General features: G+C 38.8%; 1 protein-coding gene across 1 annotated transcript; it reads left to right on the top strand.

Annotated features, from left to right (window-relative positions):
* The first annotated feature begins 671 nt into the window (after positions 1-671).
* Positions 672-11,330, top strand: actr10 (actin related protein 10). The gene is made up of 13 exons (XM_084737913.1): positions 672-874; positions 2,344-2,416; positions 2,508-2,590; positions 2,728-2,836; positions 3,123-3,230; positions 4,466-4,533; positions 4,704-4,783; positions 5,526-5,561; positions 6,760-6,839; positions 6,966-7,039; positions 7,386-7,467; positions 10,020-10,221; positions 10,530-11,330. Exons 1-13 carry the CDS (start codon positions 798-800, stop codon positions 10,709-10,711), a joined length of 1,254 nt encoding a protein of 417 aa, XP_084594039.1. The 5' UTR covers positions 672-797; the 3' UTR covers positions 10,712-11,330.
* Positions 11,331-15,984: the final 4,654 nt, after the last annotated feature.

Raw genomic sequence — 15,984 nt, 5'->3', positions numbered from 1 at the left:
GTGGTATGGCGATTGCAAGTGGTATAATAATTTGCTTGAATTTGCGCCAAATGTGACTCAAGTGGGGACGAAGATATCAGCCTTAATATGAGAACTGTCCACAGACAGCCCACTGAAACTGGACAGTTGAGGCATACAGAAAAGGTTCCAGTGGCCCCCTCTGGTGGCCCAGTGAGGTTACATGATCAACATTCATGTGTTACATCTGTGTATGTCAATAGACAGGACAACTGTTCCAAAAATTGCAGTCCTTTTGTGAAAGAACTTTTAAAGCAAACTATCCTGTTTCATTTTCATTCAATGAAACCCATATTGTTACACCTATTCACTGTTACAACTGCTCCTGGTCTCCCCTAGAACGTTTTTTAAAAATGAAAGCTTCATCGATTTATATTTTTAAATGAACTTAATTCTTATTTTGAAACAAGAAAAATATAAACTGATGAAAAATGTGCTTTAAACTTTTAACTATCATCAGGTCTGTAATCGGAGAATATTTCTAAAATTTTACTGTTTGTATATGTTACTGTATACTATGTCGTATATGTTTGAAAGTATGTATTTATTTCATTTTTACATATATACTGTTTGAACAGAAGCTTTCCATCAATTCAGTCTATTCTCTTTGAGCATTTTTTCATCAGGCAGCTCATGTGACGTCATCGTATTTCTGAAGCCCCAGCCCAGCCCTACAGGAAGACAACAGATTCTTCCATTCTCTAAATACGATGCAAATTTGTGACTGTCAGCGCTAGGTTTTGACTTTATTTGAGCTTAAAGGGGAATAGATTAATAAAATGCCCTTATTTGATGGGTTGGGAAGTGGAGGAGAGAAGACTGCGATCGTCATCGACCTGGGAGCAGCGTTCACAAAGTGAGTTAGCCTTTTTAACTGAGCGGTTAGCATAAGATGCTAACGTTAACTGTCAGGTATTTGTTTTCTTAGATGACCACCCTTTTCCTGCACTAAAGAACTCATATTGGGGTTAATCCTGACAAACACACGAGTCATAGTTGTATAAACCGGCAGTTAAGGTTTTAAGCTAGTGTCGTTAGCAGCTAGTAAGCCACATAGTCGATGCTAACTAGACATGTTAGTGTTAAGCAGCGTTAATGCCAATTTAATCAAATCCCCTAAGTAAAGAAAAACAACTGCATTGCGCTACGTTAGCATCATAGCGAGCTGCACTGACAAATAAAGGGTTTTGAACAGCATACATGTTCGTATTCGGACACATTTCAGACAGTGATTTGAATTAATGCTAAACTTTATCAGAGGAATTATCTAGCTAGAAATACGGGTATTGAGAAGCGTTTTATTATATTGCTAAACGTTCAGTTACTTAAAATGTAACTAGAAAAGGTTAAGTGAACCACATATCTAAATTTGATTTCATCAGACCAGAGCAGATTGCTGTCATTTGTGTCTCCCATGTTGACAGCTGTTCGAGTGACCTAAATAGTTGTATTTAAGCACCTGGTAGTTTGACTTCTCAGAGGCAATGTGTGTTACAGAACACAACATATAGACACATTAAAAGCACATCAGAACAAAAACAGTATTCTGAGATCATCTGTAGCGGCCATCATAAGTATCTACAGAGTCCAGCCAGGCATTAAAGTGCAGTCAGTAACTAGATATCAACAATTATAAAAAAAAATAAATTAAAAAAAAGCATTAAATGTACTGCACATCCCCTGTCTATCCATGTCTGAATGCTATCTGATGCTAAACTTCATTTTACCTATCATTAAACCTTGCATATCTCCACACATTTAGGGTATTTACAGTGGGCACATATAGGAGATTTATCAAAAATGAAATAATATATATTAATATATTTCACTGGCAGCGTATGTGGCTTCAGTGTCATATAATATGTGCCATCTTGCTGAAATTATAGTCTAAGGTATGAAGATGAGAGGATGGAAGATGAGAAACTGGCCTGAGGCAGGTCACATGAAGATCAAGAGGACTCTTCTCTTCTCTTTTAATAATGATGTCTTTGTCTACTACTGTTACCATCTTAGAAAATTTGACACAGAGCTGTGCTGTTATTATATTTATGTACAGCTTACTAACTAACTTACTTTATCTGCCCTTTGAGCTAAGTCTAACTCAAATAAAAAAATGTTTCACTATAAAATTTGATTGCCATGCTTATATGCTTCATATTTGCATGTTTTGTGTATAAGCCTGACACTTATTGCATTTTCCTGCCTTTAAAATTATTACCACTTCAAATGGATCAGTACGCACAATTAAACAGCCTAAAAAAAGTCTAAAAGTTTTTGCAAAAAATGTCTCCTAGCAGTTTGGCTGACAGTTTCCTTTTCTTTCAGATGTGGCTTTGCAGGGGAAACGGGGCCCAGGTTCATAATTCCGAGCGAGATACGGAAACCGGGACAGCAACAGGTGTGACATCGCTGTGTGTGTTTTGCTGAAGAAAGGATCTTTAGAATTTGAAAAATATATGTTAATGTTGTAAATAATGTCTCACTTCCAGGCTACCAAAGTGGTTCAGTACAACATCAACACAGAAGAGCTTTATGTCATCCTCAAAGAGTTTATCCACATACTGTACTTCAGGTGAGACTCTTGCTGCTTTAGTAATTCTTTGTAATAGAATGCTAAAAGTCCTTTTTACAGAACATATACTTATATAACATATATAAGCAGTTCAGCCTCATCAAATCAAAGTTTGTCTTCCCATTTGTCTTAATCAGACACCTGTTGGTGAACCCCCGCGACAGAAGAGTGGTCATCATCGAGTCCATCCTCTGCCCGTCTCACTTCAGGGAGACGCTCACCAAGGTCTTCTTCAAGCAGTTTGAGGTATGAAAACCAAGCAGATCTGTTTCATAGAAGCTGCAGAACATGTTTGGAAAAAGTCTTAATGTGGATCATATTTGATACTGATACAACACATTTACTTATTTGAATAAACTTATTTCTTAAAATATTCACAAAAAAAGTTAAGCTCTGTGGTCATTAAAACAACCAGTGGGGTTTCCACATGAACATGAAAAGTAGACGAGTTTAAGAAGAGTAAAGACAGTCCTGCAGTAACACACCTGCAGTGTGGAGTGAGTGTCTTAAGTGTTATCCTGGTGATTTCTAGGTGCCCTCTGTGCTGTTTGCCCCCAGTCATCTCATGGCCATCATGACTTTGGGCATCAACTCTGCTTTGGTGATGGACTGTGGCTACACAGAGACGCTCGTCCTACCTGTATCCTTTTCCTGTCACCACAGAGTCTTTGACCCTTAAAGGAATACTCCAGCTGTTTAGATGGATGGATGATGGATTTATTTGTTTCTTACCAGTGATTAAGTAAGACGATTCATATCAGTTTAATCTCTGTAGCTAATGAAGAGACACGTTCAGGCCTGCATAAAGATGCAGAAGAAGTAAGGGGAAATTACTAGCCCCTGTCAAAGGACAAAAATGCCTCCAATTTGTTTCAAAATTGAATTAATGACATTATAGCATCTTGGTAGGCAGCATATTAGTCATCATTACATCCAAGAGTCAACTTGCTCAGAGTTATGAAAGTGTGGAAGCCTGCAAAGCTCTCACTGTGTGGAGTTCAGAGAGCTGTTCCTGGGTCGCTCAGTAGCTCCAAATGCATTAATTAACTAGTACTGTTATGTATTTTCGTACAATAGCCCTGTTTCCAATTTCCACCTATTTCAATTAAAGAAAATGTGAATGAATGCTTGTTTTCATCTACTACAATTATGCAGTTATTAGGAGTTTATTCACAGTAGGTGGCACCAATTCTGCAGTCAGAAAATCATTATTCCATTGCAGAAAAAGAGAACGCAACAAAATGACGTAATTAAAAGTGCCAGTCGAACCTCGAACATTAAAAAATATACAAGATTGAAAATGCACTTGACATTTCCGTTTGTTTCATGCATTAATGTGTATAAGGTTATATCAGATCTGTGTGGAGTAATCATGGATGTATTATAGAGACTGTCAGAGTGAAAACCGCATCAGTCATGTGAGTTAAGTGATTTATTCTGAAAAAGTGTTTCCATCTCCCACAAAATTATTTTTCAAAAAAGACAAAAAGTTTTTTGCAAAACTGAGGGGTTTTTTTTCAAATTTTGCTGTTTCCATTAACCTTTTATAATGCAATATTTCAAAATGTACATAAAATTGCATTGATGGAAACACTGTTTATGTGTAGTTGTTGGAAGGAACCCTTGTCAGAGCTAGGTCAGCTGTTTTCCCCTCCATTACTTGTCTTTGTGCTAAGATAGGCTAAACAACTTAGTTCGCCTGCGGTAAGAAGCAGCTTCATAACAGGAACATTAAGACTACAGCACACCAATAACTGTCTCACTGTAGATGCATTACTAATATTTTCTTTTTTGATACTTCTGAATGCGTGAATGCAAAAAGAAAAGGTGTGTAAACTTTCATTTTATCTGTTACCACCTTAACTGTGAAATCAGGTTTATGAGTGCACTCCTATTCTGCCGGCTTGGGAGGCTCTGCCTTTGGGAGGGAAGGCCATCCATAAGTAAGTAGCTCTAACAGATTTAAGAGGAGTGTGTGACTCTGCGTGTTGGTGTTCTATAAAAAGAGGCAGTTCTGTCTCACGCTTTGCTCCGTGTTGATTGAAAATCCTGTGACTGTAAAATGCAGTCTTCTTTCCTCCCATAAACTGCTGCATGTGTCTTCTTCTTGTAGAGAATTAGAGGGACTTCTCGTGGAACAGTGCACTGTGGACACAGACACCAGCACTGGGCAGAGTGTACCAGCTGCCATCGGTAATTACAGAAAAATACCATAAACTATGTGTCTTTGTAACTCTGATATAGACTGCTAATTTGTTGTACAATGCAGTGAAAGAGAGCAGAAAAATAGACTGGCTTTGACCCATTATGCATCATTTACTATTCATAAGAAGAACTTGTTTCTGTGTGACAATTTGAGTGACTCTCTTTCTCATTGTGTGAATTATAGATACAGTATGCACACAGTCTATTTTAGAGTTTTCTCCCCACACTTTTTCTCGATGGAGGAAACTGAACTGAGTCATCGTGTTGAGCTGTGAGATGTACAGCTGCAGCAGAGTGAGAGAAGCTACACACACATGCATCAATAATTAAGACAGACAGCAGACCCACGCACTCAACTGGACTGTTGAGCGAGGCAAAGAAGGGCTGAGGTCTCCATAATTAACCCTTTACACTGCATTTTGAAGTCCATTTCTTCTCCCTGAATAATACAAAGTCCACACAGGATTTTTAAGGTGCCTATATGACAGTAGTGACCACAAAATGAGTTTCTTTTGCAGCAACGTTCAGAGACGTGTGCTTGTATTACACCATGCAGACATATTCGACTCTTGTCATTTGCTGCAGTCAGCTCATACGTTGCCCGAATGCTGATTCAGCCTCGTCATAAATCAAATGTGAAATGAGAGAAATGGCTGATTTGTGCACAAGTGAACCAAAGTAAATTAAGTTCCACTTCATTGATATCTCTGTTTCATCTTTTTTTCTTCAGGGACCATCCCAGAGGAGACTGTGGAGGATATCAAGGGTAGGTTTGACTGAGTGTTTTTTTTTTGTTTGTTTTTTAATTATTAATATTATTTCAAATCTGCACGTCTCACTGGCTCACATGAGGGTAATGGATCGCACTTATTTCTATTCCCAAAAGAAAATTAGAGAAAAGAACTTTTGTTGAGACTGTGGCTGCTTCCTTCCTTCCTCCCGTCATCATCCACCCACTGCAGTATTATACAAGCAAAACTGACCCGCCAAAATGTGATTAACAGGGAACTGAAGCAAACCAACTGTGCTCACCACACCATAGATATGTTGATTTTATCAAATAAACAACAGGACTAATGTGCAATTTATTATATTTTATAACCTTTTTAACTTATTTTTATTTAGTTATTGCTTAGATCCCAACAAAAATATCCCCAGATAAGTTGACAATACTTAAAATGTTGGATATGTGTAAATAATTCAATGAGAAAATATGTGTAGAAATAAGTCAAAACAAATTGAAATAACAAAGATATTAACACTGAAAAATAAGCCATCTCTTTCTTTGCTGTTGTTAGTAATATGTAATAAATACATCTTGTTCCTGCTGTGAATTACCACCAGTTTCATCCTAACAATTACTGTCAGTGGGTCTCTTAACAATTCAACATTCACCACTTTGTTAGGTAGTAAAAGAAACACATTTACAGCAATGGGCATTGCCCAAACACACATACATAAAAGGCTTGACTGTTTTGGAAACAGCCATAGTGTGTGGTGTTCTGAAAAATCTGAAAAATGAAAAATGTTAATTGTCTTTCATTGAAACTCTTTCCATTGGCATCAGAGACTGCGTGAGTCTGAGCACAGAATCTTCCTCCCTTATTTCCTGTCGTTGTGCTCTGTCCCACTTTTCTTTCACATAATGGTCCTTTGTCATTGAAGCTGAGATTCTGTATAAGCTGGTTATTGGCTTTTTCACGTTCTCAATCCTGAACACCAACAAATATCAGTTTGTCCCAGTGTGGATGTTTGATTGTAAAGTGTAGATACCTGAAAAGTTCTGTTCACGATAAATTAAAATCTGCTCTTAATTGTTTGAATGATTTGAAGATGTTATAACATTTTAATTCAGCAGCAGTTAACATTGCTTGTAGTCATTGAGGATATCTGTTAAAGTGTTCTTAGTGTGAATGTGTTTCACTTATGCCAGATGCTTATTGGTTTTCTTTTGCTTCCTGCAGTCAGAACATGTTTTGTCAGTGACCTGCAGAGAGGCCTCAAGATCCAGGAAGCCAAATTTAACCTGGATGGTACAGCTGAGGTCAGTGAAACATAGTATACTGCTTTTAATATTAGTTTCTTTAATTTTCTCATACATATGTTTGCATTAAGAAACGCACTGCTGTAGATGTATTTACACTTCTTCCTTTATGTGATGTTGTTGCAGCGTCCAGCCGCTCCTCCAGATGTGGATTACCCTCTGGATGGTGAGAAAATCCTCCATGTCAAAGGATCAATCAGGTAATTCAAATCAAATGACTTTCTTAACATCTGCTGAGGAGACAGACAGATTTAGTTTTTTTTCTGTGCAGTTTCAGGGTCAGTTTTTAAAAAACTAAAATATCTCTCAGCTGTGTTTTTGTATTTTATTTTTCGGTGTCGTCACATTTCCCTTTGCCCCAGGTGAAGGTCCTCTTGTAAAATTAGATTGTCCAGTTTTACTGTCTTCCTTTGTCTCCCCATTGTACTGTCCATCTGTGGGACGATTGACAGACATTTGTCCTTTAACTTGCTTGTTTTCTGTACTCTCTCTGGATTTCTGTCACAAAGTTGTCACTCGTTAGATTTCCTCTTGTTTTTTTCTCAGGGACTCTGTGATGGAGATCCTGTTTGAACAGGACAATGAAGAGAAGAGTGTGGCCTCTCTGATACTTGATGCTCTGGTCAAGGTAGTTATTGTTTCTGTCTATCTTTGCGTGTTTGAGGGCAAGATGTGTTTATGAGCAATCGTTTACTGGTTGTACTCTGAACATAGATAATAGGCAAGATTTGAAAACACAGATTTGCATCAAATGTCTTTCTCTGTCAAAACAGGAACAAACCTCACTAGGAAACAAGCTCTCATAGGGTTTTCCCTTCCCTTGTCAGTTTTCTGCCTGCCTTTGTATTCTATGCCACCGCCTTTGTTGAAAATTTTGACAAAAACGTGGGCATGAAAGATGTTTTTTTTTTGTTTTTTTTTTTACCAAAACTATTGTGCCTTTCATCAGCAACTGCTTTGGCGCACTTACACCAGGCACATATACATGACGCTCTGCACTCGAGTGTGGAGGCAACACAGGAAAGATGCATTCACAGTTTCTGCAACATCAGGGTAGTTGTGAGACAAACAGATGTGTATTTTTAATAAAAACTGTGTTAGCTTAAGTTACAGAGGTAAATATGACTGCACAGTACCAGTTAAAAGTTTGGACACACTTCTCATTCAGTGTTTTTTCTTTATTTTTAGACGAATTGTGTCAGATTATATCAACAGCGTGCAAAGCTGTCATCAAAGCAAAATGTGGCTACTTTGAATAATCTAGAATATCAACGAGCAAAAACCTTTGCACACTTGTATGTTGACAGGTGCAAAGAAGAAGACCATAGGTGGGCAATAAAAAGCAAAAAGACTGTTGCACACTGTGTTCTACACTTACACTCAAAGATCTCATAACAATGTGATCTTTGATTGCAAATGCAGAAGACTGTGTAAGATTTTTTAGATTTTAAAAACTAAAAACATGTTTTCCCTTGTTTTTTACATATTTGCTTACTACATAATTACACATTGAATAGTTTTGATGTCTCCAGTATTGCTATAAAGTGCAGAAAAAATATGAAAATAAAACAAAAAACATTGAATGAAAAGATGTGTCCAAGCCTTTGATTGGTACTGTGTATCAAACCTCAGTTTTTGAGCGTTGATACTTCACAGGTTATTTAGAAGACATGTTTGCATGTCAGCATGGATATTATACCTGACTGACAGGTCTAAAGCTTTTAAAACAGCTGCTTGTATCCTACTTGTGACAGCAACCCCACAGTAGTACATCTCGAATCACCACTGTACAAAACACCTCCTGTTTGTTCTGTCTCTGTCTGATCACTCAGATGTAACAGGTGCTGCATAAACTTCTATCAGTTCACTTAGAGACCATCATTAAATTACTGTTTGAATGACACAAAACCATCTTATTTTCAATACCTTCATGCTGACTTGCCCATATTAGTAAAAATTGACATTTAAATTTTATACTCAACTGTCCCACAAAAAAAACAAAGAAAACTGGGCTGCTCAAAGTGTCGCTCTTCTGCAAAAATTCACAGAAGTGCTTATTTGTAGAATGAAAAGGGATATTGAGAGAGAAATCCTGTGTATTGTGTAACCTCCACACACCTCTGTTCTTGACAGATTGTCAGTCTTCAAAGTTGTAAAAATAGTTGGATGCAGCCCCCCAATTATAGGGTTGGAGACCACTTCACTTGAAGCTTGGCACTTTTGATCAGAGAGTCTGATATCTCTGTCTGCACTGGAAATCTGTTTCTTTCACACAAATATCACAAAATCCATGGTCTTAAATGAGTTGTTGGTGTTATTACCTCTACAGGATTGAAGTTTTTTGAATGTTTCACCTGTTTTAGCACATGCGTGTTGTGGCGGTTCAGTCTCATCTCTTCTGTCTTGGTTGACATCGTTTCATTTCGATTTTGCTTCACTGATTTTCCCTGCTGGTGGATATTCTTCATTTCTAATTTTCCTTCTGTAAACCTTCAGTATCTCTGTCAGGAGGAATGCAGCAACCCAGTTCTGTGCTCCATATAGGAGTTGAGCATACAGTTTTACTCACTGTGGTTGCCATGGTGACACTGCCGTGGCCGCTCCATGTAACTGAGAGCCGTTTTGTTTGTCCATGCGGGGATCAAGTCGGCACACGACAGCAGCCTAATTAATCTCAGTGGGTCAGGCAGCAGCAGACATTACACAGCCTCACACTTTGACTGGAGCAGCAATACGTTTAATCCAGCACTCTGTCTGTCAGGATGTATTGATATATGATTAGCGCTCTACACATGAGAGAGGACACTGCAGTAACGCTCACCTCAGCTACTTTCATCCATCACATTTTAAGTCTGCACCTGTCCTGAAAAGTAGAAAGTGCTGTTCAGTAGTGGTAGAGCTGCTGCTTCCTCCTGTCTCATCTTTCCTCTTACTGCACTAATACGAAGGAGGGAAGTGGGTGGTGATTTCTTATTTATTTCATCTAAACTGTTTTTTAAATTAAATCCAATTGCACATTTCCCTGGCCTCAAAGCAAAGGCTGTGGATATAAACAGCTGATAAAAGCCTGTTTTTTTAATTGTACTTCCCTGCCAACCTGTCATATCAGAGTAGAAAGAAGAAGAAGTAATCTATGTCAATGATCTAATATGCTAAATGTATGCATGTGTTTTCCTGCAGTGCCCCATTGACGCACGTAAGGTGCTCTCAGAGAACCTGGTGGTGATCGGAGGCACGGCCATGCTGCCAGGTTTCCTGCACCGACTGCTGGCTGAGATACGCCTCCTGGTGGAGAAACCCAAGTACAGCGAGGTGCTGGCCAGCAAGAGCCTGCGTATACACGCTCCACCTGCCAAACCCAACTGCACCGCCTGGCTCGGAGGTCAGATATGAGATTTTATTTAAATATTTATCACTATCTGCTGAATTGAAGGCTTTCCAAGTGAGCAAAAAACAGCGTTGTGGAAATAAAAATAAAAACTAGAAAAAAACTGAAAGTAACTGAAATGAAGTTTTTGACTTACAAAACTAAACTAAAATGATAAAATTGAGTTAGATAATAATTAAATTAGTAAAATAAAACTCGCAAACAAAAAGTGGAAAATAACTGAAACTAAACTGTACTGAAAACAAAAATTAAAAATGAAACAAAACTACTCCAAACTGTAATAACTCTGCTCTGTTGTACAGGTGCTATCTTCGGAGCACTGCAGGACATCCTTGGCAGCAGGTCGGTGTCACGAGACTACTACAACCAGACAGGCCGCATCCCAGACTGGTGCTGCCTTAGCTCTCCTCCTCCTGAATCTCTGTACGAAGCAGGAAAGACCCCTCCCCCACTCATGAAGAGAGCCTTCTCCACAGAGAAGTAGAACGTGCTGGAACATAACTCAAACATTGTACTCTCCTTCACTCTACCTGATAGAACAGTTCAGTAATCTTCAGTGTAACATCTTGTTCATGTGTTAACGACAACAGACGGCTCCAGATGTTTGTCATGTCCGGTAGTCAAACCTACGTTTTTGTATGCACTGATTATGGACTGTTTGATGATCAGGTAGGCTGGTTTCTGACCTACCAGACAGAGCAGATATCAAGATTTTAGGAGGTTACATTGATATTCTGCGAGCATTACAGTGTTATACACAGCCATGTGTTCTGTTTCATTTGAAGTCTCAATAAGCAAGACACTAAACCTCAACGTGCTCACTCTGCTGAAAAACATGTTGTGCTCAGCAGAAATGTTACCTAGTCCAGCTTAAGTCACCCATTTGTCAGCAGAATTAATAAAATATTGCTAAATTCTGGAGAAAACAGATGTTATTACAGTGTGATCAATGATCTAGTGTGTTTTAATGGTAATGTCTCATGACGTTTTCAAAAGGAAAAAAATGTTTCGCTTATTTATTGTTTGGATTTAATGAAGGTCCCTGTACACTCATGGAGGTGCTCTCAGTTATTTTAGCTAATTAAGAGCTTCTCATGGTTAATAGACAAAGATCAAAGTTGCCCCACTTTAGCAAGTGTGGCACATGAACGAGGAGGGTCATGGACGTGTCAGTCAGTCTAAACACAGTCCCGAGAAGTGATTTAATCAAGCAAAATAATTGAACTCATCTGTGTGTGCTGATCATACATTTTGTTGTTGTTCATGTACTTTTAAATATCTTCCACACAATACCATCTTTCTCTGCAACCTGTAAATTCAACTATTACAACAAATAAATATACAATCCAATCAGACCTGCTCGTTTTTTCCTTTTCATCAAGAGAATGGTGTATGTTTAAAAAATAGAACAAAGTAACTCAAACATTTTAACAAAAGGCTGATCACAGTTATTTTTTGTTCCCAGTATTCCCAGTCTTGAACTCGTCCACAAACTCTACAGACATATTTTTTTTAAGGGTTGGAACATGCTTGAATTTGAAAATACTCCATGAAAAATGCTTGGTTTTCAACATAATTTAAACAAATCTTCATCTACACAAATGAAATGATCCCATTGTTATATTAATATATTAATATAATAATATATTCTATATATTCTATATAAGCTTTACCTGGGAAATCAATGCAGAGTAAAGTTGCAGCCGGTGTCAGTGTAAACAAGAGAATAAACTAGAAAATGAGACGTGTATGTGGCAGGCAAACATTAAGTAGATGTACATATGCCAAGAAACACAATCCAAACACATTTTAGTCTCATGTACTGCCTGAATCAGCTGGTGATTTGGCAAACCAGCCCTTTACGTTTGTTTATTTGTGCTTTTTTTTTTATTAGGGTGACGTCCACAGAGTAGGTTATTCCCTCGTTCAGCCAGACTTATTCAAGAAATCCCCAACACACTGTTAATGTGTGTCCCAGAAGAGTTTCATCTGTTTGGCCTTATGGGTCACATTCATCACTCAGCGTTGGTCCGTCTGGCTACTGTGGGCTTGGGAACCAGTAGACATTACCCACAATGCACCTGGAGCTCAAGACAGGCAACAAAGTGTGGGAATCAGATGGAGTTTGGATTCTGATCACAGGCATAAAAATAGGCATAAACACTGAGCGGAGGAGAACATCAGGAGGTGTGTATCTGTTTGTCTTCTTCAGTAGCTGCAATAAAACCGAGCAACCCTGCAGAACATCTTTACCCTCGTTGGAAACATCGAATGGATTATGGTGATTTGTACGTGAGCTATTGCAGCTTTCAAGCTAAAATCTGGCAGTTTTATCTGATTCTGTTTGATGTAGGGTCAAAAAAGGATGCATCTTTCAACTCTGCAGGGATTCTGAAGAGGAAAATAAAAGCTTTGTTACTCATATGACAGTTGATATTTTAGACTACAGAGTGCTGACCTCCTACCTGTGGATGCAGGCCAGCGTTTGTACTCATATGATCCTTTTTTGAACATACAATAGCTAAAGACAGCCCCAGCCGCCTCGCCCACATCTGAGGACATAAAGCTGTATTGGTCCCACCTGCTGCCTCTGCTCCAGCTGAGGGAAACCCCATCCTCCCTCGATGGGGACTGGGACTGGAGCATCAGTGTGGTTCCCAGAGACAGGAAGCAGCAGCTGTCAGTCTGACCTCTGGCTATCAGACTAGGAGTCGGGACGGGAAGGGGAAACCCCCGGAAAGTGGGTGAGCCCGGCCTGCGAAGGAGTGTTGGCAAACCATTTGATGGGAGGACAGGGAGTTTGAAAACAGTTCACAAGCTCAAATATGTCAGTATTCACTTTTACAGATGACAGCCTGATGTTAAATGATTAGAACACATTATCAGTATTCTGCACTGGATTAAGAGATCGTTCTGATAGATCTGGGTGTGCAAACTCTTCTTGAGCTCGCTGGGCCAAATCTTTTCTTCTTTTGTTTTTTTATGACACCAGGAATATTGCAGAATACTCAGATCACCTGAACTCTTTTATTAAGAAGCCACACACCCGCAGAATGTGTCTTGGCACTGTCTTGCTGAAATAAGTCTCCGAAAAAAAAAGAAAAGTTGTTTGGATGGCAGCATATGTTGCTTCAAAACCTGTGTGAACCCTTTCAGCATGAATGGGGCCTTCACAGATGTGACAGTTACCCACAATTCCATCACAGATTGTGGTTTTTGAAGGTAGTGCTGGTAACAATCTGGAACTTTTTATCTTAAGCCTGGAGGTCATGTAGTCCATGTTTTCTGTGGACTCATCAGATCACAGAACTCTTTTCCAGTTCATCTCAGATGAGCTTGGGCCCAGGGAGGCCACTGCGTCTCTGGATGTTGTTGATATATGGCTTTTACTTTGCATGGTAGGTTCCGAGCTAATGTAGTGTCCTTTATACAATGATGTCAGTTTTTAAGGATATTTTGCCCTTTTTTATAGGGAAAACTGAAGGTATGACAGCAGATGGAGTAGAGACTAGAGAGAGGGGACGACTTGCAGCGAATAGGCCACAGGCGGGAATCGAACCAGCAACCACTGCAGAGGACTGACAGCCTCAGCGTATGAGGTGCACTTTCTCCCAATTGAGCTACAGTGGCACCGCAGTCATGTCAGTTTGTAATACAGTGCTTGTCTGAGGAGTCGAAGGTCACGGGCATTTAATATTGGTTTTCAGCCTTGCCCCGTACTTGCGGAGAATTCTCCAGATTCTCTTAATCTTTTTTTTTTATTGTAGATGGTGAAACCTTAAATTCCTGCAGTTTTGTGTTGAGAAATGTTCTTAAACTGTTTTCCATGCTGTTTTTCCACAAAGTGGTGAACCTCACCCCAACTTGGGTGTTGTGGGAGTTGTTCAAGATTTGCCTTTGATTCCCAGTCATGATACTGGCACCAATTAACCTGTTTACTTTTTGACTGTTCCAAACAGATGTTTTTGAGCATTTCACAATTTTCCCAGTCTTTTGTTTGCCCCTGACCAAAATATTTTGGAACATGTGAATAAGTGTGTATTTCCAAAAACAATAAACATTATCAGTTTTAATATTAAATATCTTATCTTTTAACTGTATTCAATTGAATGCAGTTCGAAAAAGGATTTGTTGATCATCGCATTCTGTTCTTATTTATATTTTACACATTGTCCCTAATTTTTTGGAATTCGCATTTGTATGCATAAGCAACAAATGGTTAAAACATGTGAGTTTATAACTATGTCATCTTTAATCATACGCTGTTCATCACTGTTAGAGACAGACAGGTCATCACTTTATTTAACAGACCCCAAAAATGATTAAGTCATGAAAAAGTCATGCTTGCTTAATCATCATTACAACACTTGGAATTCTACAAGATACATGAGCACTGCTGCGACTGGTCAGGTTTTACCTGGCCCCTTAACTGCAGGCTCATCTATGAACCGGACATGAACATCATTAATAAGTAAGAAATCAATAATGACTGAAATACCTTAGTTGTTGCATTAATTAATGTATTGTTCTTGCATTGTGTCATGTTGTTAATATAGTTATAGTTTTTGAGGTACTGCATGAATGAATTCATGCTTTTCCATGCCTTAAGTCATGTATAAATTCATAGTAATTCATGTATCTTTACCATAAAGTGATACCAACATGACTGCTCTTACAGGAGCATCAAGCTGCTCCACCATCACAGCCTGCGAGGAGTGAGAGGCATGATCCATCATGGTTATCTCTTCCACAGAGGCTGTTTTCAACACAAACACCAGACAATTATCCCATAAATCACGCTGGGTGTGAAAACACATCTGAGCCCTGCAAATAAATGTAGGGCCACCTCTGTGCTTGTCATTCTCACCCTGCACAACGAGCAAACAAGAAATGTGGCTGGTTGCACTGCACCTGGAAGTCATTCTGTAAACATAATCAGGAACCGCTATTAGCTGTAAGTGAAAACATCAAGACGCCTGATATTGTGTAACAGGAGGGCTAAATTTATACAGCAGATGTTTTTAGCAATGAAACCAGACATGAACTGATGATAACCGAAATCTGTAGTAAAAACATGATTGTGCATAAACATGCCAGAATCAGGAATGGAGGAGGGTTACCTCTAAGACATTCTGCTCATCCTTGTTGCATCAGTGCTGATAACCTTGGATCTGTTGCATTTGTGCCAAGACTTTTACTGAGGGCCCGAGTGCGTAAACATGTAGAGGAGCAGACTGCTTAAAGTATGAACCAGAGCCAGAAGTGAACTCAGAGCTGTTGTGTGCTGGCGGTTAGTGCAGAGATACAGGGGGCGTCTTGTACTGTGGCCTAACCCTGTCAGACAGCATTTCATCTTCTTATAATCAGACTAGTTAAAAAAAACAACAACAAGAGGACTTAAAAGCACCGTATCAGTCTGTTTGTGCCTTTTAGTTTCTGAACAACAGAACAGGAATACTTTCATGTTGCTCCAGGCCTTTGATTTTCATTCATTTCTGTACACGTCACTGTCCTGTTAAATTGAATGAATGAATTAAACCTTTATTGCCCCAAAGTGAATTTGCTTTGCACAAAGAACCTAAAACAAAACAACAACCAATATATGATAGCATATATTATAACATGAAACATAAGCATCATAAGAACACCACAAATTGGACAAATCTGTATTGAAGTATTGAAGTAACAAGCTATGTTATAGTATTTGAACATACTAGTCCTTTATGGGCCTTCTACGTTGATGTAGCATGTGGTGCC

The sequence above is a fragment of the Lutjanus erythropterus genome, chromosome 15 (assembly GCF_056507025.1).
Source record: "Lutjanus erythropterus isolate fLutEry1 chromosome 15, fLutEry1.hap2, whole genome shotgun sequence".
Lineage (NCBI taxonomy): Eukaryota > Metazoa > Chordata > Actinopteri > Lutjaniformes > Lutjanidae > Lutjanus > Lutjanus erythropterus.
The sequence above is the reverse complement of the archived record's forward strand: the minus strand, read 5'-3'. Positions and strand labels throughout refer to the sequence as shown.